The sequence below is a fragment of the Microcaecilia unicolor genome, chromosome 6 (genome assembly GCF_901765095.1).
Source record: "Microcaecilia unicolor chromosome 6, aMicUni1.1, whole genome shotgun sequence".
Classification (NCBI taxonomy): domain Eukaryota; kingdom Metazoa; phylum Chordata; class Amphibia; order Gymnophiona; family Siphonopidae; genus Microcaecilia; species Microcaecilia unicolor.
The window spans coordinates 112676029-112702965 of record NC_044036.1 but is presented as its reverse complement, the minus strand read 5'-3'; the positions used below and the strand labels follow the sequence as shown (position 1 = coordinate 112702965).

At 42.2% G+C, this 26937-nt stretch overlaps 1 protein-coding gene across 1 annotated transcript; it reads right to left on the bottom strand.

The window, feature by feature from the left end:
- Positions 1 to 348: 348 nt before the first annotated feature.
- Positions 349 to 25702, bottom strand: SPATA46 (spermatogenesis associated 46). Its single transcript, XM_030206751.1, has 3 exons — positions 25588 to 25702; positions 14241 to 14333; positions 349 to 950 (listed from the first exon to the last, which is right to left on the bottom strand). The coding sequence occupies exons 1-3, from the start codon at positions 25700 to 25702 to the stop codon at positions 349 to 351; spliced, it is 810 nt and encodes a 269-aa protein (XP_030062611.1).
- Positions 25703 to 26937: the final 1235 nt, after the last annotated feature.

Here is a 26937-nt window from a genome sequence, read left to right as displayed (position 1 = left end):
CGCATCTTTCTGTCCTGGGAAGCATAATGTTATTTTTCTTGTTAAACACGAATCATTTGAATTGCCATTTTTCAAAGCTTTTTTGTGGCCCTGCCCATTGCAACGAGCCTTCGTCTGCTTTTCTTTTCATTTCTGTTCTTATTCTTCAATTGATTGTCATGCCAAATGTGTCATGGATCAGAGGGAGAGAAGCATGCAGAGACAGCACGACATAGTATCCCAACATATACTTTAATTAGCATAATCTTAAATAACTTTGTGCTCCTGTAAACTAATTCTACATAATCATAACTGAAAGAATTTCACCTGCTGGTTGTGCTAAGCTTAGCAGTGAAACGTGGTAATGCTTTAGCATAAAGGTATTTTATTTTTAGTGTTGCCTGGTATTGGGCAAGAGGCAGGTGCTGCTTTTGATGGTGGCGGAAGCTGCTCCGTTTCAGAAGACGACTCATCCGTGGTCTTCTGCACATTGTCTCGTTCCCAGAATGTTTTGATTTTGCGATAAAAGACCCTGCAGCTGAAACCTTCTCGGAAACCATGTCTTATGTGGTTCTGTAGGGAATGAAGCGTCGGGAACATTCGACAGCAGGCCACACATTTGTAGCCACTTTGCTGCTCTGGAAGCCATTTAGAAGCAGCCAAAATATCCTGGGGCGATATACTGTCTTTAGAGTCCAAGACTGATTCTAGTTTCCAGTGGGAACCTTTGGGGCATGGGCTTCCCAAAGAGGAGGAATTAGAAGGGATGCTTTTGCTGATCTCCATCAGGCCGGAGGAATCCCCAGCTACCTCTCTTTTGTCGTCTGTTGATGTTCCCTGGGAGCTGCATGAATCTAGCAGGCTCTCTTTGCCCGTGCATGCGTAATAGCTGTAAGGGGAATACCAGGGGCGATAGATACTGCAGTTAATGTGTGTGGATTCCTGGCTCTGCAAGGTGGAGAGAGATGATCCTGCAAAAAGAAGCACAAGAAAGCCAGGCTTATATCAGTTCCTGAGCTAAGAGAAGTACTCAATTCAGAAAAACAGAGAATATTAATCCAGATCGAGACTGCAGGCCCATGTAATCTGCCCATTTTCCCTTCCTGCTGCTGAACACTCATGGTCACTGGCTTTGCCTTAGATCAGTGGTTCCCAAACCTGGTCCTGGAGGTACCCTAGCCAGTCAGGTTTTCAGAATATCCACAATGAATGTTCATATAAGAGATTTGCATGTAGTGAAGGTAGCACATGCAAATCTCTCTCATGAATATTCATTGTGGACATTTTTTATTTATTTATTGCATTTGTATCCCACATTTTCTCACCTTTTTGCAGGCTCAATGTGGCTTACAATATGTTGTTATTGGTAGATAATAGATTGGGAGATACAGTTTGTGTTACATATAGAATAGTGTAATTGGGAGATACAGTTTGGGTTACATAAAGGATAGCGTAGTCGAAATTTAAACAAGTAGATAAAAGTAGAAAACAGTACTGGTACTGGTAAGGTGGAGATGCTATAGAAAGTAGCGTAGTCAAAATTTAAACAAGCAGATGTGAGCAGAGACAGTGCGGTATATTGCATTTATAGTTGCTGATCTTATTGGTATGCCTTGTTGAAGAGGTGGGTCTTCAGGGATTTGTGAAAGTTGGCTAGTTCCTAAGTAGTTTTTAAGTTGTGCGGCAGTGCGTTCCATAACTGTGTACTCAGGTAAGAAAAGTTTGACGCATGCATTTGTTTGTATTTTAGGCCTTTGCAACTGGGGAAGTGAAGATTGAGAAAAGTGCGGGATGACCTTCTATCGTTTCTGGGTGGCAGGTCCACCAGATCTGACATGTAGGCCAGGGATTCTATGGACCAGAGAACATACTTTGAACGTGATTCGTCCTTTAAGTGGAAGCCAGTGTAATTTTTCCCTCAGCGGTTTAGCACTCTCATATTTTGTTTTTCCGAATGAGTCTGGCTGCGGTGTTCTTAGCAGTTTGAAGTTTCTTGATGATTTGCTCTTTGCAGCCAGCATAGAGTGCATTGCAGTAGTCTAGGTGACTAAGCACTAATGACTGTACCAGGTTACGGAAGATGGTCCTTGGGAAGAAAGGTCTTATTCTTTTTAGTTTCCACATTGAATGAAACATCATCTTAGTTGTGTTTTTCACATGATTTTCAAGTGTTAAATATCGTTCGATGGTAACTCCCAGAATTTTCAGGGTGTCTGAGACGGGAAGGGATAATTTTGGTGTGTTTATGGTGGTGAAATTGCTCGTGTTGTGAGGTGAGTATAAGGCATTGCGTTTTTTCTGCGTTAAGTTACAGATGAAATGCATCCGCCCATGAATGTATGATATAGAAACCTTGGTTGATGTCGTTGGTAATTTCCATTAAATCATATTTAAACAGGATGTAAATCATTACATCATCTGCGTATATGTATGGATTAAGGTTTTGATTGGATAGTAATTTGGCCAAGGGTGTCATCAATAGGTTGAAGAGAGTCAGCGAGAGGGGGGATCCTTGGGGGACTCCACATTCAGGTGTCCATGTGTCTGAGGTGGTCGAGTTAGGTATCACTTGGTAAGATCGTGTGGTTAGGAAGCCTTTAAACCACTTGAGGACGTTGCCTCCAATTCCGAAGTAGTCAAGGATGTGTAATTATATTCCATGATCAACCATATCGAAAGCGCTGGACATATTGAATTGTAGAAGAAGTATGTTATAACCAGTTGCAATCAATTGTTTGAATTTAGTCATGAGAGTAATTAGTACTGTTTCGGTACTGTGGTTCGATCGGAATCCTGATTGGGAGTCGTGTAGTATGGAGAATTTATTTAAGTAGTCGGTGAGTTGATTGGTCACCATTCCTTCTGTTAATTTGGTTATCAGAGGAATAGATGCTACTGGGCGGTAGTTGGTTAGATCGCTTGTGCTTTTCTTTGCGTCTTTGGGTATAGGGTTGAGTAGGATATTTCCTTTATCCTTTGGGAGGAGTCCATTTTGTAGTTCAGGTGTTCCATGAGGTCTGCTGTGAATTGTTGAGGGGCAGACTTAATTAGGTTGTTAGGGCATATGTCTAATTTGCAGTGAGACTTGACGACCCTTTTGAGCTTTTGGGAGATGATGTCCTCCGATAGCGGCTCAAAGGTTGTCCAGGTTCTGTCCACTGGGTATTCACCAGGGTTTGGGTCTAGACAATCAAGGAGTTTTGGGTAGTCGATGGTATTATCAGGTATCAAGAGATGTAGTTTTGTGATTTTCTCATTGAAGTATTTTATGAGATTGTCTGCTGCTGGTTTGTCTGAGTTGTTAGAAGTCACCAGTGTAGTGTCTAGTAGTTTGTTCACAAGTTGGAAGAGTTTATGTGTGTCCTTGTAGTCTGGCCCAATTTTAGTTTTGTAATATAGTCTTTTAGTTTGTCTTATGGTGTATTTATATTTTCTTTGTTGTTGTTTCCTGAAAACCTGACTGGCTGGGATACCTCCAGGACCAGATTTGGGAGCCACTGCCTTAGATTCTTTTTCCTAAGGTTCCTGTGTGTTTTGTCCCATATAATCTTGAATTCTGGGCCCAAACTTCAGAGTTACTTATCCAGGCAGAAGCATCTGGATGTGTAGCAGTGACTGGGGCCATTCACAGATTTTCAACAGCTAGCCGAATAGTGCCAGGGTGGTTTGAGGGCAAAGCTTGGAATTATCTGTAGACTAGCCATATTCAGCTCTGGAATCCAGATAACTTAGCACAGGGAGTAAAAGCACTAAATATAGCCATTTTCTGGATATTTCTGGCATTCACCCCTGAGTTGGTGTATATGAGGTGTGAGTGTTCTTTCTTATACTACTATTTTGTAAAGTCATTTAGGCATGTACTTGACTTTAAAAAATAGCATGGTTATAGGCGTATGAAAATCTTTAACTAGGTGCAGCTTTATGTAAAATTACCCTCCACAGCCATAAGTGTCAACTGTAGTTTAGTAGCATGGTAACAGAAAAAAAAAAAAAAAAACAGGCAAAATGTGGCTGCAGTGCAAAGTAAATCAAGAAAGCCAAAGCAGCCTTATAGACAGCCAATAATTATATAATAAGTTTATTAAACGAGCAACTTTAAAAAGGGATATAAATGTTCCAGATATTCAGGAAATGCCCGACATGTTTCAGCATAAAGGGCCAGATTCTATGTAAGGCACCTAAAAAAATCCACACAGTAAACATTCCTGCTTAAGCTTATTCTTCAAGTAGTGCCTAGATTTAGACGCGGTATATAGAATAGGCTTAGTTGAGTTGGTATCCCAGCACCTAAAATTGTGTGCCTCCATTTACACCAGTGGAAATGTGGCGTAAATCCCTGCGCATAGATTTACACGCACTGGGCCATAATATGTAAATTTTGAACTGCCCATGAGCCACCCATAGCCATGCCCCTTTTGAACTGCGTACTTTAGAATTTAGGCACAGTTCATTACAGAATGTGCTTAGCGAGTTGTGCGTGTAAATTCTAATTATTATCAATTAGTGCTTTTTATTATTAAGTGCTGTTATAAGGAATGGGACTTGATATACCGCCTTTCTGTGGTTTTTGCAACTACATCCAAAGCAGTTTAATCAACACTAATTAGCTTGTTAAGCCGATTAAGTCACACGCGCTATTATAGAGTACACCTGGATTTCGGTGTGGATCTCTAGGCGTGCTGTATAGAATCTGGGGGAAAGTGCCTTTTATTAAGACTATAATCCCACCTGTGGTGTAAACACATTGGTCTCCCAGAATACATTACACTCTTACCCCCGGATTCTATATATGGCACCCAAATTTGGACGTGTGCCCTGGTTATGCATGCATATTAATTGAGTAATGAGTCTTTGACTAGTAATAATTGGGCTCTAACAACCACTTACTGCAGTTAATTAGCTCCAATTTGAATTTGCACATGCATCTTGCTAAGCTGTATTCTATAAAGATCTGTACCCAAACTTTTAATGCACAACTGAAAAGGGGGTGTGGCCATGGGAGGGCATGGGTGGTTCAGGGGCATTCACTAAAGAGTTGCATAGTATTACAGAATTTGTGGGATCCGCAGCAAACTTACATGCCGGGATTTATACCAGGTTTCAGTTGATGTAAATCAGGGGTGACCAACATCGGCCCTCGGGTGGGGTTTTCAGGATTTCTCCAATGAATATGCATGAGATCTACTTGCATACAGTGGAGGCAGTGTGTGTTCAAATAGATCTCATGCATATTCATTGGGGAAATCCTGAAAACCCCACTGGTTTGCAGCCCTCCAGGACTGAGGTTAGATAACTCGGGTGTAAATCCTCACTTCCAACTTTGGGCGCAGATCCTGGCGCTAAGTGCGATTCTATAAACAGCACGCAATCAGGGCACCGTTTATAGAATAGAGCTCCATGCAGTTTTGTTTTTTTTTGGCATTGAAATTTGGGCGCCATTTACTGAATCTAGTTCTTAGGAGGTGATTCTGTAGGATCATCTAAAGTTAGACATTAAAATGCTGGACGCTAAGCACGAATTCTATATCAGTAATTATGTGCATAATTACCATTAAAGAATACTAGGGTAAATCCACATTTTAGTGACTAACTTTACTTGTGAGGACTTAGGCCATGTCAAAGGCTTCTTTAAATGGTCGCACCAAACTGTCAAAGAACAACAAAAAGAGAGTCCAAATCTCCTGCAAAAAGATGCCAAACGCACAAAACAACAAAAAAAAGCGGAAGAAACCCAAAAAGACCAGACTGAAACCACAGATGGTAAGAGCACCAAAAAGGTTTTATTGGGACCCTACACAGTCCGTGTTTCGGCCGAAAAAGCCATTTTCAGGGGTCTTCAAATTGACGTATACAGATGTTCCTCCAAACTTCTCACAGAGTGAAAAAACATGAACGCTGGTGCTATCCGAACGGAGCATAGACACTAAAGCCTGTGAAGTGTCTATGCTCCATTCGGATAGCACCAGCGTTCATGTTTTTTCACTCCGTGAGAATTTTGGAGGAACATCTGTATACGTCAATTTGAAAACCCCTGAAGAAGGCTTTTTCGGCCGAAACACGGACCGTGTAGGGTCCCAATAAAACTTTTTTGGTGCTCTTACCATCTGTGGTTTCAGTTTGCGCACCTAACTGCTGTCAGTTACGCATGTAATTGACAGTATTGTATAACCTTAACACGCCCTGACCTGCCTATGCCCCTCCCACATCTACACACCCCTAGCAGTTGTGCACTAAGGCCCCGATGGTCAAAAGTAAATGCAGTGCTAGAGGGCATTAGCACCATACTAACGCCCGCATCTACCAGTGTTGAATGATCAGACTGGTCTAGCTCAGCAAAAAACAAACGCACCAGGCCTTAGTGCAGATAGCATGCAAATGTAGTCAAGCTCATTTAAATGAGGTTATTTTGTATTCCTCCCCAATGCTCAGAAAAGAGCTCCCGAAACAAAGGTGCCTTACCGCTGTAAAAGATAACGCCAGGTCCAAGCAGGCGTTCGGGTGTTGGAAGAGAGGATTTCTCACGATTCTCATGCTTCTCTCGTGATTCTTTCTGCAAAATCTGCCAGTTTTGATTGCTTTTGGAAGCAGAAGGAAGCCCGTGCAAGCCCTTGAGAGCTGGTTGTGAGAAACAGCAGACCCGAGCGTGAAGCATACATTGGCGTTCTTTGTCCTGCATCTAAATTTAAAGCAGCCATGCTTAAAAAAAAAAAAAAAAATCACACATTGGCGTCTGTTACTTACATCTAAATATAAACATCTAGAAAAATATTTAAAACGCTTATATTTAAGCTTCACAAAACAGACGCCAATGTGTGCTTCACGTTCGGGTTTTACCAGGTGCATGCGCACAGGAGCTGAGCTTACCGCCGAATTCTGTGCATGCACCAAGCACAAACCTCCCGTCAAACTCCCTAATGCTCAAAGTTATGAGCACGCCTATATTTGCATCTTATTAGCTTTGAGCATAAGGGTGTTATTCTGCGCTGTTCCGGTCCTATTTTTTATTGTGCTATTCAGACTAGCACTGGAGTTTTGATCATCTGCCCCTAAAGAAATTACAAGTTAAGGTTATAGAATTAAAACCAAGGGCAGTTACGCCTGTAACTGCAAATTAGTACAAATTAACACCAATTAACTCTGAATAGCCTGTTATTGCTAGTTAATGCCAATTAGCACCTAATTTAACAATTAATTTACATGTGTAACTGCTATTATTCTATAAACCACATGCACAAATTTGCACTCTAAGCATAAGATTTTAGAATTAGGGGGATAAAACACTGGCTGAATTGTTTAAAGGCTGTTCACACCACAGGTGGCATCATATTCTTGGATTCTATATATAGCACCGAGATTTCAATGTTGAAATCGAAGCATATTCTATAACATGCGCATAACTTAACTGGTTAACAAGCTAATCAGTGCTGATAATTGGGTGTTAACAAGCAATTAACACTAAATGGCATTAATTACGATTTATGCGCAGAACTCACTAAGTATATTCTCTAATGTGATGCGCGTAAATTCTAAGTCACATTGTTGAAAAGTGGGCATGGGTATGGAATGGGCGGGTCGTGGGGGTTTCTAAAATCTATGGGTGTTGTTATAGAATACACCCACTCTCCCACGGATTCTATATAGCACGCCTAGAGATATGATAACAATGCTCGCGACTTAATCAGCTTGATAAGTTAGTGAGCACTGATAACAGCACTTAACAAGCAATAATGAGCACTAATTGGCACTGATTAGCATTTAAGCACACAACTCGCTAAGCGCGTTCTGTAACAATGTGCGCCTAACGTCTAATATGCACGGCAAAAAGGGGCGGAGAAATGGACATTTTGTGGGCGTTCTGAAATTTATGCGCTTACTTATACAATATGGCCCAATGCGCCTGAATCTGCGCACCGGAATTCACACCATGTTTTTGTTGGTGTAAATGGATGCGCATAGATTTAGGCGCTGAAATATCAACTAAGCATATTCTATAATTGGCACCTAAATCTAGGCACCGATTATAGAATATACTTAGTTGGCACTGATTTCAGCACCGATTTTTAGGCCCCATATATAGAATCTCCCCCGCTGCACTTAATTTCGGCGTCTGGATTTACACCAGGTTTTAGTTGGCGTAATTGACCATAACTAAATTTAGTCACGTGGACCAGTGCTCAATTAAATTGTACTTTATAGAATACACTTTGATTTTCGCACAGAAATCTCGGAGATGCTCTATAGAATCTAGCCCTTTGTGCTAAGTCATGTCAGGCATATGACTGAATATTTGGACCATTTAGGGATCCTTTTAGTAAGCTTTGTTAAGTGCTTGCACACATTTACCACAGCTTAAAAGCCTAATCTGCACATGCATACTACGCACTAAAAACATTTTCTTTATTTTTCTTGGAAGGGGAGCATCTGGGGGCAGAGAGTGGGCATGACAGCGCAAATCAGTGCAGCCACATTACCGTACACTAACTGATTAGCATGGGATTAGCACGTGGGTACAAAATGGGTGACGAGGAAGGGCTCACACGCTACATTTTGGTAATGGCAACATTAGTGCATGGCCATTAATTTGGAACTTGAAAAATCAGCCATTTTCCAGCTGTAGTAAAAACATCCATAGCCCGTGGGATAAACCAGTGTTAAGGACATGCTAAGGCCAATTTTTATCCCTCTTTGTTTTTTAATGTTGTTTTTCTAATAATCTTATTAAACCTTTACTGGCTATATCTGTGAGGCTGTTTTTTGTTTTTTGAATATACCATGCCATTTTTAACACAGCTTAGTGCGGTGATGGCGAACCTATGGCACGCGTGCCAGAGAGGGCACGCGGAGCCCTCTCTATTGGCACGCGCGCCGCCGGTCGCCTCACCCGAGACTTTCAGCCCTCCCACCCACCCGGCGTCAAGCATTCCTTCCTCCCTCCCTCCCACCCGGCGTCAAGCATTCCTCCCTCCCTACCAGCCCGCCCGGCCTCCATCCCTCCCTCCGAACCCGAAGAAATTTAAAAGTCTTCTCTTGTCCGAATAGGCGGCGTCAGCAGTAGCAGCGAAAAGCGTGCTGCTGGTTCAGCGCGTCTTCAGCCTTCCGTCTCTCAAGCTCTCTGGTCCCGCCCTAACAGGAAATGAGGGTGGGACCAGAGAACTTGAGAGACAGAAGGCTGAAAACGCGCCGAACCAGCAGCACGCTTTTCGCTGCTACTGATGATGCTGACGCCGCCTGTTCGGACAAGGGAAGACTTTTAAATTTCTTCGGGTTCGGAGGGAGGGAGGGATGGCGGGCTGGTGCCGGGTGGGAGGGAGGGAGGAATGCTTGACGCCAAGTGGGAGGGAGGGAGGGTGCCCTGGTGTACGCTGGGTGGGAGGGAGGGAGCATGCCCTGGTGCACGCCGGGTGGGTGGGAGGGAGGCCTGCCTGGTGCTTGGGTGGGTGGGAGGGCTGTCTGCCTGGTGCTTGGGTGGGTGTCCTGGTGCTTGGGTGGGAGTGCTGGGTGGGTGGATGGCCTGGTGCTGGGTGGGAGGGAGGGAGGCTTGGGTGCTTGGGTGGGAGGCCTGGTGCTTGGGTGGGAGTGCTGGGTGGGTGCATGGCCTGGTGCTTGGGTGGGAGGGAGGGAGGCCTAGTGCTGGATGGCAGGCCTGGTGCTTGGTGCTGGGTGGGTGGCCTGGTGCTGGGTGGGAGGGAGGGAGGCTTGGTGCTGGGTGGCCTGGTGCTGGGTGGGAGGGAGGCCTGCCGCTGGGAGGGCAGGGGGGAGAGGAGGGTGGCTGGAGGGGAGGGCAGGGGGGAGAGGAGGGTGGCTGGACATGGGCGGCTGGAGGGGAGAGGAGGGTGGCTGGACATTTGTGGCTGGAGGGGAGAGGATGGTTGCTGGACATGAATGGAGGGCAAGAAATGAAGAGGAAAGGAGGAAAGTAAAGAAATAAATGGAAAGAAACCCTGGAAACGGAGTTAAGAGAACAGATAGAGAGCAGCAGAATCAGCGACTAAGACCAATATGGATAGAAAAACAAAATCACCAGACAACAAAGGTAGAAAAAATCATTTTATTTTCATTTTAGTGTTTGGAATATGTCCAATTTGAAAATTTACATCTGCTGTCTTATTTTGCACTGGGTATACTGGAGCTGTAATAACTTACAGAAATGATTTATAATGAAAGAAAATCATGTTATTTTTTTCCCCTATACTAGTATAATATTTTCAATGATGTCTGTTTATATGCGCCATGGCTTGTGTAAGGGTGTGTGGCTATCATAGGGGTGGAGTCATATGTGGTGACCCCGCCCATAATGAGTACCGGCACTTCGCGATGAGTAATTAGATTTTGGGTTGCTGTTTGGGCACTTGGTCTCTGAAAGGTTCGCCATCACTAAACTTTAGTGCATAACACCTCCTTTAAACTCCTGCATTAGCATATTTTGGAATTAAAGTATACCCATCAAATCCTTGACTTTTATTTTGCTTTTCTAGGGTCAGTCATCTATCTATTATTTATTTGGATTTATTTACTGCCTTTTTGAAGAAATTCACCCAAGGCAGTGCACAGCAACAATAAGCGGGCATAGGCAATAGACAATTACTGCATAACAGTACACATTGTGATAATAGTATCAATACAATGTGCATTAAACCATCTTTTTCCCCTTTTTTTAAATCAAAGGTAATAGTTCCCATAAAATCAATGGCTGTTGATCAAAGAAATAAACAGAGAATATAACCTATAAATGTATAATATGGGGGGGAGGGCTGGGGAAGGGAGACCAATTCGAATAATTATATATATTGCAAAAGGTCATAACAAACCATTAACACATCCCTATTCTCTTAATATCGCTATCCTATGTCCATCAACATTAGATGTTAATTACTCTTGGCCACTATACCTAGCTCATTCATAATTCAATACCAACTCCTCCAATTTGACTGGAACAAGAAATACGTAGTCATGTATTTAACAAAATTAAACTTAAATTGAACAAAGCATTTCTGTAGATATTTCAAAAAGAAACTCATCCTAAGAGCCAAGCCTGAAGTGAAATTCTTTCTTGATAGTCTATGGCATACTAGATACATCAGGAAAGAGACAAATATTATGCTCATGAAATAATTGTGACCTAGATAAAAAATAAAGAGTCTCAAAATACTAACCCTGTCCGATGCCAGTCAAAAAGAAGATACAATAGCTCTATTCATGGTTTCTTCAAATGAAGTCTCCAACTGTTAAATCTCTAGGGCATAGGTATCAATGTGAATTATCAATAATACATATTATTTTACTACTAACGCATCCTATTTTAGTACAGGCCTCATTTTATGCTGCGAGTCCTAGTTACTAATAACCCAGGTTAAAAATAAAATAACATGTCTTAATGGTAACCCACATTGAAACTGTCCCCCATGTGGAAAATTAATAAAATGTAAATTATTGCAACTAGCCGTATTCTCTAACGTATCAATTTTATTTTCCAAAGAGGTCATTCCCTTCTCTGAGGCCAAGTTAGAGGACTGAATAGACTTCACACACTGATTTTGTACTTCAATTTTCTTATTTATATCACTGAGCTCTACCTCCATCTCTCAGAATTTAGTTTCAAGTTTATTTATATTTGATATACACCTAATGGATTATGAACTGAGTGGTTTACAATTCCAAAATAATCAGACAGAGGAAAGAATATGTAAAGACTAGGAATAAATGCCCGTTTCTGAGCGCAATGAAACGGGCGCTAGCAGGGGGCCCCCTCCCTCCGAGCTACTTGCCTTGTTCGGTGTTCGCGTCGCTGTGTGTGGGTAGGGTTTTGGTTTTTTTTTGTTTGCTGCGCCTCCGTGGCCGTGCCTGTGGCATTTCGGTTTCGGGCCTCGAGTGTTATAGCTCCGCCCTCGATGTCATGACGTTTTGACGCGAGGGCGGTGCAGACACTCCAGGGCACACCGGATATCTCGGGCGCCTCAACTTCCGTGGAGGCTTCAGAACATTGGGGTTGCCTTTTATATAGAGAGATAAGGTAGAAAAGAAGAAGCAACTGAGAGCAGCGAGGAAATTGAGAGAGGTTAAGCCTGATATGTATTCCAGGTTAAACTCCTTCCATCCCCTCCTCCTTCTCATAAAACTTCAGAAGCAATTTAAGATGAGAAATAAATTGAAAAGATAGAGGCTGTATAAGGGCCTACTTAAATCGTCAATAGCAGCTTTCTGAAATAGCCATTTGCACATGGATGCAATCTGCACAGATAAGTTCTACTATTTCCACGTGTAATGCTTCTAGAATGACTAGTATCAATCATACTGAAAAATGAACACTTTCAGCATTACTGAAATCGGTCAGGTCACATCTGTTGTAGCCCTGTGATCTGCTACTCTAGTCTGTTGATCAAATAATTCAATCAAGTTTGTTTGGGAAGACATTCCCTTTGTGACAGTATGTTGTCTATTATCGTGTACTCACTGCACCGTTTTTCAGTATTGTTTTCAGTACTTTGATTGTGACCAAAGCCTACCTAACATGCCTCTGTGGAGCCCTTTTTCTAAGCTGTGCTAGAAAGTGGCCTGCGCTATTACTAGCCACCTATTAATGTGGGAGTATATTGAAAATAATGGCATGAGCCCTTAACTACACCTATTTTCTAGGTGATAAGGGCTCACGCACTAATTGCGCGCTAATGAGTGTTCAGCAGTGCCCACATGCATTAGCGTTTAACATGGCCACTCTCCACCTCCAAACACCCCCAGCACTAAAAAATAAAAATTATTTTATCACGTGAGAAGCATGTGTACATGCCAAAACTACCACGGGATGCCTCAGTGCAACCTGCAGTAAGCATTTTTAACTTGCTATAAGCATGTGTTGGTGCTTACTGCAGCTCAGTAAAAGAGCCCCTCTGTCTGTAGTTTTCCACTTTCTCTTTCTTCCATTTCTTATGGAAGAGTGCTGAATCTGCTTTTCTCTTGCCTCCTATTATTAACTGGATAAACAAGTTGACCAGGTAAAATTTGTGAGAGGAAGAGGAGGTAGATTTTTAAAAAGATTTATCTAGGTATCTCTCAAAGTTACTCAGACAATGAATATTGTCCTCTATGTATTTCAATAGCTTTTCTTTTTTCTCTAACGCTAAGCCTCTCCTTTTTCACTGATCCTGGCCTTTCTGAGATGGATTTATTAGCAACGGAAGTGTTGTGTTATGTCCTTTACGTATTTAAGATGAGTTACATTCAGGTACACTAGGTATTTCGGGGTCCCCACAGGGTATATACATTCTGATGTAGGTCTATGGAGGAGTAGCCCGGTGGTTAGTGCAGTGGGCTGAGAGCTAGAGGAATTGGGTTCAATTCCCACTGTGGCTTCTTGTGATCCTGGGAAAGTCACTTAACCCTCCATTGCATCAGGTACAAAAATTAGGAGTCCTTTTACCAAGTTGCAGTAAAAAAAAAAAAGGCCCTACAATACGTTTTTGCCACATGCCAGAGCCCTTTTTACTGCAGCAGATTTTTAAAAAGCCCCTAAAAAGACATGGCCACGCAGTAAGATTATTCTTCCTGCATGGCTATTGGGGGGGGGGGGGGGCACTTACCACCACCCATTGAGGTAAGGGTAACCTGTCAGTAACCGGGCAGCTCGTGGCACTGCCTGATTACGACCAGGTTTGCGCCACGCTAGAAATTATGTAATTATTTTCCGTAGCGTCGTTAATGGCATGCGCTCGAGGTGAAACAACCGCCGGCAGCTGCAGTGAGCCGGCAGTAGTTCCGGGTTGCTGCATGGTAACCCTTTAGTAAATGGGCCCCTTGGATTATGAGCCCAATAGGGACAGAGACAGTGAAGGGTTAAGTGTCTTCCCCAAAATCACAAGGAGCAGGAGCAGGATTTGAACTGGACTTCCCAGTTCTCTAACCACTAGGCCACTACTCCACTATTATCACCCAGTTCTAATTATCACTGCAACTACAATTCAGTGATTACAAAAGTGTTTTGGCTTCTAGTATTGTCTCACTTAGATCTTTCTATTTTAGGTGTTGGGAACTACCTTACTTTTATGTATTTATTTTGTTTAATAATATGCTTTTCCAGGATAAGTTCAAAACATAATAGTACAGTGATCTTCCAGAGCTCAGAGAGAACAGTATATACAGTTAACATGCTCTGCTGGATGGTCCGGAACCCTATTCGGTACTCACCATCATTTGTAGCATGACTAATCCACACATTCAGGTTTATAGATACATTTGCAAATTAGTGAGGACTGACCAGTGCAGCTTACCTGGGACTTTACTGTACACGGTGAGGTCTGAGACATGCAGTTTTTGCTGGTTTGGGCCTGTTTCTTCAGACGTAGCAGCAGTATTATGAATTCCTGCATTATAAATAAATCCAGTAAGTTTTTACTTGTCGCATCATTCTTAGATTGCAAATAAAACTGACAGTATATAATATTGACACATGCAGGACCAAATTCTATAAAATAGTGCTGAAAAATCAGCACTGATAAAGTACATAAGTATTGCCATACTGGGAAAGACCAAAGGTCCATAGAGCCCAGCATCCTGTTTCCAACAGTGGCCAATCCAGGTCACAAATACCCGGCAAGATCCCAAAAATGTACAAAACATTTTATACTGCTTATCCCAGAATTAGTGGATTTTCCCCAAGTTCATTTAATAACGGTCTATGGACTTTTCCTTTAGGAAGCCGTCCAAACCTTTTTTAAACTCCGCTAAGCTAACCGCCTTTACCACATTCTCTGGCAACAAATTCCAAAGTTTAATTACACGTTGAGTGAAGAAACATTTTCTCTGATTCTTTTTAAATTTACTACATTGTAGCTTCATCGCATGCCCCCTAGTCCTAATATTTTTGGAAAGCGTAAACAGACGCTTCACATCTACCCGTTCAACTCCACTCATTATTTTATAGATCTCTGTCATATCTCCCCTCAGCCACCTTTTCTCCAAGCTGAAGAGCCCTAGCCGCTTTAGCCTTTCCTCATAGGGAAGTCGTCCCATCCCCTTTATCATTTTTGTCTCCCTTCTCTGCACCTTTTCTAATTCCACTATATCTTTTTTTGAGATGCGGTGACCAGAATTGAACACAATATTCGAGATGTGATCGCACCATGAAGCGATACAAAGGCATTATAATATCCTCATTTTTGTTTTCCATTTCTTTCCTAATAATACCTAACATTCTATTTGCTTTCTTAGCCGCAGCAGCACACTGAGCAGAAGGTTTCAACGTATCATCGATGACACCTAGATCCCTTTCTTGGTCCGTGACTCCTAACGTGGAACCTTGCATGACGTAGCTATAATTTGGGTTCCTCTTTCCCACTTTGCACTTGCTCACATGAAACGTAGCGTGCTATTCTAAAAACCGTTCTGAAAGTTAGGCGCCCTTTACAGAATATACATAGCGCCGGGATCAGCATCTAACTTTAGATGCAAGGATTTACACCAAGTAAACTCTAGTGTAAATCTTGTGTTCCCCTTATTCTTTAACAGCGTGCATAAATTATAGGAACGCCCCTGATCCGCCTATAACCTTAGCATGGCCACACCCCCTTTTTGGAGCCATGCATACAATTTACGCATGGATCTCAGTGACTAAAAATGAATACATAAATTTCAATTAATGCCAATCTCTACTAGCACCCAATTACCAGCACTAATTGGCTTGTTCAATTAAATTGTGTGCGCAAATTGGTTACATGCCCAAATTTGCACAAGCAGTTTTAAGCACCATTTATAGAATTTCGGAACAATGCCCAACACCAAATTTATTTACAATCTACATACTGTATTTCTTTTCATTTAGGGGCCCTTTTACTAAGCCACGTAGGCGCCTATGCGTACCCAATGCACGCCAATTCAGAATTACTGCCCGGCTACCGTGTGCCCCTTGCAATAATTTCATTTTTTATACGCGCCAGAAAATCGGTAACTCTGATGACACGTGTAGGCAAGTACTGCACGGTTAACGCAAGAGACCTTACTGCTAAATCAATGGCTGGCAGCAAAGTCTCAGACCCAAAATGGGCGCGTGGCAATTTTTATTTTCCCGCATGTCCATTTTCGGCAAAAATTTTTAAAAAGGCATTTTTTTGCAGGCGCGTTGAAAAATGGATCTGCGCTCACCCAAAACCCATGTCTACAATACCGCAGGCCCTTTTTAAGCACACCTTATTAAAAGGACCCCTTAATAAATAACCTACCCCCTTTCTTTCATGGCTAATAAAACCTAATGATGTGTAGGTTCATTTTAGAAAGGATGTCCAACTCTGAATGTGGACGTTCCAATCAGTACATCACAAATGGGTGACACGTGTATTTTAGAACAGGAGACAGCCTGTTATAAAATACATGTGAGATGGACAATCGTGTGCTGGAGACGTCCAGCATAAACATCCATTTTATAAACTGAGACGTCCAAATTATGAACAGGACCAAACGAGGAACATGGCATCTATGTGGCAGCAGAGGAACCTCCATCTTATAAAATGGCCACACAGACATCCAAGTGGAGGAATAGCCTAATGGTTAGATGTGGTAGTTGAGAGTCAGAGCAGATATCCAGATGTTGCTGGTTAAGTCCCACTTAGAAGATGACATGGGGACAGGGATTTGGATTTGTTAGGAACTGGATAACATTCTGAGAAAGAAGAAACCCAGTGGCGTAGCTACAGGTGGGCCTGGGGGGCACAGGCCCACCCAGTCTAGTGGCCCCCAAAGCACCTCGTTAGCAGTGCCTCATGCCTCTCTTTCTCACCCTCATGGCCTCCTGTCTTTCTCTAAATTCCCCACCCCATCTACCTTTGAGCTATCGCCGGCAGTGATTCTGTAATCAACCTGTACCAGCCTTGCAGGCTTCTCTCCACTGAGTCCCCCTCGATTGCATAATTTCCTGTTTTTTCACTGGCAGGGACGTAGTAGAGGGAAGCCTGCAGGGCTGTCACATGCTGCTTACTGGAATCGCTGCCGGCAACGGCTTGGAGGTAGACCGGGAAGGAGAGAACGGATGCCGGGGGGGGGGGGGGGGGGAAGAGGAGCAGATGCTGTGGGGGGGGGAGGGGGGAGGAGAAGCATGATGATAGCAGAGGCAGAGGGAAAGTTTAACAAAAAACTGCATGTATGGACAGAGATGGGGTGGGAAGGGCCTACCCAGGTTAACTCGGGACCCACCCAAAATAGCAGGTCTGGCTACGCTCCTGAAGAAACCTATTCCAAAAAACTGGATTCCATCTTATCTGGGGTAGAGCCAAGCTGCTGACGGTAACATATTTCAAAAGGAGACAGAGCAGTTTTTAAACTAGAACCTAGGGGAAAAACTAGCAGTTGCCCAGGAGCTCATGGTGCAGAGTAAGGTATCTTTGAAAGATACTTTCAAAACAGGGAAGTTGGGGCATCCAGATAGAAAGGTTGTAGCAAAGGCAAAAGTAAGCCGGGTGCTCAGAAAGTAACGTTTTCAGTTTGTCCTTGTCAGCTGATCAGCAGATTGAGGTGGATTCTATATAAGGCGTGGCGAGTAGCGAATGTTAAAATGTGAGTGCAGCCAATTTATGTATGCTACTCAAGTAACGAGCCAATCAATGATGATAATTGTCCGATAACCAATTATCACTAATTGGCAATAATTGTAATTATGTGCATTTTGTTTTAGGCGTATTCTAAAAAGAGGCGCGTGTAAATTCTAATGCGCATTGCTGAAAAGGGGGGGCACAGCCATGGGAAGAGGGTAGGCGTGTCGGGTGTTACTCAAATTTATGTGCGTTTATAGAATTCAGGGGAATGCACCTACATTTAGGTGCAGGTATTTACACCAGGTTTTCAGTAGCGTAACTGGCCGCGCCTAAATCTAGTGGTTAGTGCAGGGGGCTTTGATCCTGGGGAACTGGGTTCTATTCCCACTGCAGCTCCTTGTGATTGTGGGCAAGTCACTTAACCCTCCATTGCCCCAGGTACAAAATAAGTACCTGTATTTATGTAAACTGCTTTGAATGTAGTTGCAAAATACCACAGAAAGGCGGTATATCAAGTCCCATTTCCCTTTCCCATCCCTACAGGAAATGGCTGGGCAGCAAGTAAGGCACTTGGCCGCATGGCCATTTCGGGGGGGGGGGGGGAGCCATTACCACCACCCATTGAGGTAGCAGTAAGGACTCCTGCGTTAGCCTGGCAGTAACCAGGCAGCGTGTGGCACTGCCTGATTACCGCCAGGTGCACTCGTGCTACAAATATAAATTTTTGTAGTGCCATAAATGACAGCGTGCTAGGGGTGGGAAGTACCGCTGGGCTGCTGCGGTAGCCCGGCAGTATATTCTTTATAGTGAGCGGTAAGCCCTAGGTCTGTTAATTGGACGCATCAAGATTTTAGATGTCATTTACAGAATCTGGCCCATTGTGAATAAAAGCAAAAAAGATACTTTGAAATGTCTCTGTATAAATGCTAGAAGCCTAAAAAATAAGATGGGAGAGTTAGAGTATATAGCACTTAATAAAGATGTAGATCACTGAGACCTGGTGGAAGGAGGACAACTCACGGGACACTGTCATACCAGGGTATAAATTAAATCACGATGATAGGGTGAATCAAATTGGAAGGGGAGTGATTCTATGTATTGAAGAAGGAATTGAGCCAAACAGAACAAAAAATTAACAGAAAACAGAAATTCTATGTGTGATGGAAAAGAGAATACTGGTGGAGTTATACTACCATCCACCTGGTCAGAACAAACGGACAGATGATGAAATGTTTAAAGAAATTAGGGAAGCGATCAAATTTGGCAAAACTTTAATAATGAGTGATTTCAATTACCTCAAAAACATTAGTGATTTCAGTTACCTCAAAAACAATTAAGGGGTAGCAGAAAATGATCACAATGAAACTTCTGCCAAAATTATGAACTGGAAGACAAGCAGACAAAAAAGTTGTACAGCAAAAATGCAACAATAATATTTCAAAAGATGGACTTAGGAGAAAACATCAGCGTTCCTTGTCCCTATTAACACAGTGAGGTAACTGCTTGAAACCATCCAGACATCGTTCGTATCCAGCCAAACAGACACACCATTTAAGCAGCCGGGAAATGGCACTTAACCAGCTATCTCCCACTGAATATTTATGGTTAGCGCTTAGCAGATAACTGGTTATATCGCGTAATATAACTGTCTATCCGCTAAATATTCAAGATATCACTGGCTAACTTCCCTGTTTACTAAAGCTTAGCTCGAGTTATCTGCAGCAAGGCCCATTTTATTCCTATGGGCCCTGCTGCAGATAACTCGAGCTAAGCTTTAGTAAACAACCCCCTAAGTTTGACAGCCAAATTAGGCCGCCAAAATAGCAGATATATCTTCGGCCAGTATAAATTCAGGGGCCCTTTTACTAAGCTACGTAAGTATGTACGCGTGCCAAAATGGAGTTACTTCCCGACTACCACGTGGCACTTGCGGTAATTTTATTTTTGGCATGTGTCAGAAAAATATTTTTTATTTTCAGGCGCACATAACGGATGCGTGCCAAGTGGCATTTGGCGCACGTAGGTTGTTACCGCATGAGTCTTTACCGCTAGGTCAATTGCTGATGGTAAGGTCTCAGACCCAAAATGGACTTTGGCAATTTTCATTTTGCCGCATGTCCATTTTCGGCAAAAATTTTTAAAAAGGCCTTTTTTTACAGACGCGATAAAAAATGGATTGGTGCGCACCCAAAGCCCACAGCTACACTACCGCAAGCCATTTTTCAGCGTGCCTTTGTAAAAGGACCCATCAACCAGCCAGCGCTGAATATCGGCTTGGTCGGTTAGGATTAAACTGGCCAAAAATAAACTGGATATCCAATGCTGGTCACCAGAAATGGCCCGGCCTTGAATATTCAGGCTTAGGATCAACCGCGGGAGGCAGTCTCGCTAACTCCTGCAGTCTGAATATCGGGCCCATTTTATTGGAGAAAAGGACCATAAATTATGGCCAAGAAAATCCTGTTTAGGATGTTGAAACTGATTTTGCTTGACTTACAGATCACATATATCTCTAACACTAGAGAGCCAAGTGACATCCACAACAAAGAAAATGTTCCACTCAATGTGGAAACTCAAACGCATGAAACAATTCTTCCCGAGGGAAACATTTCGCAACCTGATACAATCAATGGTACTAAGCCATGTAGACTACTGCAATGGAATTTATGCGGGATGCAAAGAACAAACACTAAAGAAACTTCAGACCACTCAAAACACAGCAGCTAGGCTTATCTTCGGAAAAACGCGATTTGAAAGTGCAAAACCCCTCGGTGAAAAACTACACTGGCTCCCAATCAAAGAACGCATTGCTTTCAAAATCTGCACTTTGGTTCACAAAATTATCTACAGTGAAGCCCCAGGATACATGACAGACTTGATCGACCTACCAACTAGAAACATCCGAATCAACATGGACATACCTAAATCTGCACTATCCAAGCTGCAAAGGACTCGAATACAAATCAAGTTAAGTATCCAGCTTCTCCTACATAAGCACACAACTGTGGAACGCATTACCAAAAGCCTTGAAAACTACGTACAACCACCTAAACTTCCGGAAAAAAACTAAAAACTAACCTGTTTAAAAAGGCATACCCTACCAATCCAATATACATGCCTGATCTCTGCAACACAACAAAACTAAAGTACGTAATGGACATAACACAACTTTTCCGTTGTACGATTCCCTAATGTGGCTGTACCACATGAACTTTATCTTACCACAACATCACATTGTATTTGTTTACACCGGAATCTGCAAACGTCTCTCCGGTACTATGTAAGCCACAAATAGGTGGGGAAATGTGGGATACAAATGTAACAAATAAATAAATATATAAATTGAAACGGATTGTGTACAATGTCCTACCGGATATGCAGTCATCAAAATTAAGGAAAATTTCAAACTCCGTGATTCTCACTCCATGAAAAAAAAATAGCAAACTTTCCAAAATAAATTTAAGAAAAACATTTAAGGGCCCTTTTACTAAAATGCGCTAAGAAATAGGTTTAGTGCGTTTTAATGCAAGACTTTCCCACTCGCTAAGCCATTTCTAATGCATCCATAAATACGGCTTTTTTTTTTTTAATTTTTGCACGTTTTGCGCTAATTTTTCCATTAGCACACAAGATTTACAAAAAATATTAACACGGGTGCACTTACCATATCCTATTTAGGAAGCACTAATAATAAAATTTCTATTCTGCAGTCAACCTTGCGGTTCTATGTGGATTACAAAACCAAGAAGCTGGATAGTCACCAGGAAATACAAAATTAAACAAACCTACAACAAACTTAAAAAAAATAAAATTTACAGATGATAATACATAAGTCGAGCAAATCTTAAAAAGCTGTTGTCCTCCAGAATTCACACATACTTCCAAAATAAAAACATTTTGAGTTGTTTTCTAAAAGACATTTAACTAATAGCAGTCAACAAGGTTAATGCATCAAATTTGCAGCTTGAAATGACAATAAAGAATCCATAATTTTTAACCTCCTTTTATTTTTTAAAGCGCTAAAAAAAAGCTAAGGGGTCCTCTTACAAAGCCACGGTAAAAATTGGCCTGAGGTAGAATGGGGGCATCTTTTAGGCCCGCACTGGGCCATTTTTTTACCAAGGCTGGAAAAAAAGACTATTTTTTAATGGGCAAGGAAGTGGGCCTGTGCTAATATTAAAACTAGTGTACGCCTATTTACGGCCTGAGCCCTTACCGCCAACCATTGACCTATTGGTAAGGTCTCACGTATTACGCGTGTGGTAACCATGCAGCGCACATCAACACGGGTGCACTTCCAGGAACGCCCCCTGCGGTAGAAAATAGAAAATTATTTTCTATCACACAATTCGTCACACACCAAACTTGTAATTACTACCGAGTGCACACACTACCCTGGTGGTAGTGCCGATTGGGTGTGCACTTACCCGAGCATTAGTCCTCCCGTGCCTTTGTAAAAGGGCCCCTAAAAGCGCTAAAAACTGCGCATGCAGATTTGGGTGGTACCCAAATTGAGTGTGCAATTTAAGTAACAAGCTAATTAGCACCAATTTGTGTTTTAACGAGCCATTTTTACATTAATGAGGGTTAATTGACAGGTATGTGTGTAAATTTAGGTCCGGGATCTGCGTGAAAATGGGAGGGTCATAGGTATTTCGGGGATGTGGTTTTGAGTTATGTGCATAAATTTAGTCACAGGCATTTGCACCACAGTTTCACTGGTGCAAATGGCGGCACCTAACGCACAACCCCTGGGCATAAGTGCTATTCTATAAACCATGCCTAACTTGAAACGTGATTTATAGAATGAATAGCGCTTTCTTTGGGCACCATATATAGAATTTTCTCCTAAGTGATCCCGTATTAATTCCAGTTAGCCAGTCAGCATATGCTCCGCCCCCTCCCAAACAAATTACATAAAAAATAGCACATGATTAGCACATGCGCTGACAGGCAAATTACAGCAACATGCTTTAGCACATTTGGTGGGAAGCCTTTTCTCAAACGTTAAGCCTTTGATAGGGAATAGCACATTGTAGTAAAAGGGCCCCTTATCTTTGTGCATCCCAGTTGAATATTCAACTGGGATAAACTTTTTTTAATTTTGTTTTTGAAAGTTAGATATTTTGTTTCTTGGTCTGGGAATCACTGGGTTTGAATGCATTTCCTGTTGGGCAGAGGATGTGACTTGGCAGCATGCCTGAGTTCAGGCCTGCAGAGGAAGGCCCTGTGCCGGCACTGAAACTACTTTGAAGGCCAGGAACAGGTATGGATGAAAGCAGGGGCATGGGGAAGGGAGAGGCAACACTGTGCATCCAGCTGCTGCCAGCGGGACCAAGGAAAACCCTAGGAGGATGGGGAGGGGAAGGGAAGATGCTAAAACTGGGGTGGATAGGTGATAGACTCCAATATAGGTCACACCCCCAACTTTAGACCTCAGAAATAATCAAAATATTTGCAATGTTTACGCGAGTATATATGGTAGTTTAGAGGACCTACTTCTTATTCCCAAAAAGATTCACCCCCTGATATTCAGCCCTGTTTAACTGAACAGGAACAGCTCCTGGCTGGTTAAATAGCGTTTAGCTGGCTAACTGCTGATATTCTGCTGGTAACTGGCTAGCTGCTGGTTATCTCTGCTGAATATTCGCGGTTAGCACATAGGGCCTTATATTATAGGTTATGCTCATAAATTTAGGAGTGTAATTTTACTAAGCCACAGCAAAATGTGACCTGCGGCAGTGCAAGCACATCTTTTGGGCGCGCGCTGGGCCAGTTTTTGCCACATCCTGAAAAAAGGGCCTTTTTTTAAGAGGCCGGAAAATGGACATGCAGCAAAATAAAAACCAGCATGTGTCCATTTTCGGCCTGAGACCTTACTGCCACCCATTGACTTAGTAATAAGGTCTCCGGGCAGTAGGCATGCAGCGCGTATCCACTGCTGTTTACCGTTGGTTAAGCGCCATGCGGTAGAAAATAAAAATATTTTCTACCACATATTTTCAATGTTCCCCAAATTCAGAATTACCACCCAGGGCACGCGGAAGCTGGTTGGTAATGCCAATTTGATGCGCACAGGCCCTTACATGTCTTTGTAAAAGGACCCCTTAGTGCTCAATATCAGCTTAACCGTTTGTTCTGGCAGCCAAAAATGAAAGTGGGTATTCAACGCTGATCACCGGAAACGGCCCGGCATTTAATATCTGGGTTTAGCGCCGAATACAGCACTTATGCAGGCTTCCACAGCTGCATAGCGTCCCCTCAGACACTCCTCCTTTGTCCTATGCAAGTTATTAAATATGCTTTGACAGTTGTTACTGTTAATGTTGCATAAGAACATAAGAAAAGCTATGATAGTCAGGCCACGGTCCATTGATCCCAGCATTCTGTCTCTGACGGGAACCAGTATGAGCCACAAGTATTTGGCACATCCCAAAAAGTAATTCTGTTTCTCATTGCTCGTTTACAGGGATGAGCAGCGGCTGTTCCAAGCCAACCTGGCTAAATGCAAAGTGATGCGTGTGGGAAAGAGGAACCCGTACTATAGCTACGTAATGCAAGGTTCCACATTAGGAGTCACCGACCAGGAAAGGGATCTAAGCGTCATCGTCGATGATATGTTGAAACCCTCTGCTCAGTGTGCGGTGGATGCTAAGAAAGCAAATAGAATGTTAGGCATTACTAGGAAAGCAATGGAAAACAAAAATGAGGATGTTATAATGCCTTTGTATCGCTCCGTGGTGTGACCGCACCTCGAATATTTGTGCAATTTTGGTCACCGCATCTCAAAAAAGATATAGTAGAATTAGAGAAGGTACAGAGAAAGGCAATGAAAATGATAAAGGGGATGGGACAACTTCCCTATGAGGAAAGGCTAAAGTGACTAGGGCTTTTCAGCTTGAGGAAAAGATGGCTGAGGGTAAATATGATAGAGGTGTATAAAATAAATAATGAGTGGTATGGAACAGGTAGACGTGAATCACTTGTTTACTCTTTCCAAAAATACTAGAACTAGGGGGCACGCAATGAAGCTACAAAGTAGTACATTTTAAAAGAATCGGAGAAAATATTTCTTCACAACATGTAATTAAACTCTGGTATTCACTGCCAGAGAATGTGGTAAAAATAGCTTAGCGGGTTTAAAAAAAAGGTTTGGATGGCTTCCTAAAAGAAAAATCCGTAAGCCATTGTTAAAATGACTTGGGGAAAATCCACTGCTTATTTCTAGGGTAGGCAGCATAAAATGAATTGTACTGTTTTGGAATCTTGCTAGATACTTGTGACCTGGATTGGCCACTGTTGGAAACAGGATGCTGGGCTAGTGGGACCTTCGGTCTGTCCCAGTATGGCAATACTTATGTACTTATTCCTCTAAACCCTTCCCTCCTGGGTACACATCCCTGGAGCCACATCTTTGGGGCAGAACATCATCTTTAAGTAAAAAAATGCAATAAAAATCATCAGAGTATCCATAACAAGAAAAAGAGATCATTTATCATGAAATGCATTTTCAGGTTTCTTATTGCTGGAATATTACACCAAACACCCTCCCTCTTTCTCCAGGATTGTAAGATGTGCTTTTATAACACTGGAAGCCCAAATAGCTGACAGAGTAGGACCTTGGCCTGACAGTTAATCTCTAGATGCTCTTCTCCTGCTTCCAAATTCAAAAGGACTTCCTGTGCAGTTCAAATTCTTCTCTCCTCCTCCCTTGCTCCTCCCCTTCTTTCCTGCCCCCTCCCCTTGCTACCCCTTGTTTCCCTCCCACTACTACCTCTGCTCTCTAGCTAGGCCCTCCCTGTACCCTCCCCCACACCTCTGTCTTCGCTGGCCTTCAGCCCGGTTGTGGTCGGCCCCCCTTTAATGGGTGTGCCTGATTCTTTCTCTCTCCAGAACTATAGTTCCCCAGCTATTAGCACACTTCAAATGATAGAGGACTGCAGAGTACATTTAACCATTCAAGCCTACTAAAGAATCATACTGGACCGGAGCTCTTGCCTCCATTTTTTTAAAATCATAGTAGGTACCTGCCCTAAACAATAGCAGTATACAGCACCTATGCCTAAAGACTGCATAAAAGTGAATTGCAGATAACCTGTTAAGTCCTTTATGGGTGTAGTAAAAACTGAAAAGCCACTTTTCCTTGGAAGCGGAATAGCAGAATTTTGGATGAGAGGTCCAGAGATTGTCAGAAGAGAAAAAGTGTCCATTTTTCTCTTGGTGGGAAATAAATTCTGTCCTACTTCTTGCAGTTTACACTCTAAAGCTATAAACAGAATTCTGCATCCAAGGACACTTGAGTTGTCATTGCCGTGGCATCCTCTGTTCTGAGCGTTCTCGACTGGCACCTGACATCACAACCCTTTATGGTGTCACTCAGCATTTATCATTTTATTCATTTAAAGGGCAATTCTATAACAGGGCGCTTAGTTACCATTTGTGTGTGTATTATATTTTCACACATCAGAAGTAAATTCTATAAATGGTGCCTAAATTTGGGGGCTGATAAAAAAAATTAGTGTTACGTGCTATTCTATAAATGGCGCTCAGAGTTTGGTGCCGTTTATAAAATAGCGTTTGGCACTGGGAACCTAAAAAGTAAAACCCTTAAAAACAATTGTGTTAGTTTGACAATTGCAGAACAGGGGGAAAATAACTTCCACAACAATAAAAGAGAAAGAAAAGGGCTGGAAGACACCAACCAATGTAGTTCCGAAAAGACAACCAAAGATAGATCCAGAATTCCAATGCTTCCAAAAAGTAAAAAAAAAAAAAAAAAAAACTTTATTCTCCAAGGTACATAAAATGCATGGGCAATCTTGACACAATACGGGCTGTGTTTCGGATGCAAAGCCTTCCTCAGGGGTGTGTACTGCAGTTTGGTAATTAGCATTTATTAACCGCTTTTATGAAGAGATTCACTCAAGGCTGTGTACAGTAGGTACAGTTTAACTTCAAACTTTGATAACAGCATAAAAATAGTAAAATGTACAAGTATAAACATGAATACAACAAATTGAAACCTAAGAAGAGGTCTACCATGAAACAGGATCAAAAATATACACATTTAACAGCACTGAAATGCAAATAATAAGAGATAATATGATATAAGCATTATATTAATGAAACATCTAATAAGCACACAATTAGAATATTCAAATAACATAACTTTGATACTAATGCTTTCTACAATACTGCTTACCATATAGCTGAGGAGCCAAATGCAGATATATAGATGGGGACAAGATGCGTGGTACGTGTCTTAGAAATGTCTTTAGCATAACTTAGAAAAATGAACTGGTATAGCGCATGTTATACCAGTTTATTTTAAAACATATAACCTGCTTAGAGCCTAAGCAACCACTATTAAAACACATGTAATAAAAAATAAAAACAATACAAATATGCTGCTACAATCATCCTCTATCATTTTTCTGTATATCAC

What these genes read in the sequence shown, in the direction of transcription:
- SPATA46 (XM_030206751.1), bottom strand. Translation starts at nt 25,702, where the DNA reads ATGGACACTTTTTCTCTTCTGACAATCTCTGGACCTCTCATCCAAAAT. An exon ending in ACCCATAAAGGACTTAACAG is followed by an intron (nt 14,334 to 25,587) that starts GTTATCTGCAAT and finishes TTTATAATGCAG; the next exon opens with GAATTCATAATACTGCTGCT. An exon ending in CGTGTACAGTAAAGTCCCAG is followed by an intron (nt 951 to 14,240) that starts GTAAGCTGCACT and finishes TTCTTTTTGCAG; the next exon opens with GATCATCTCTCTCCACCTTG.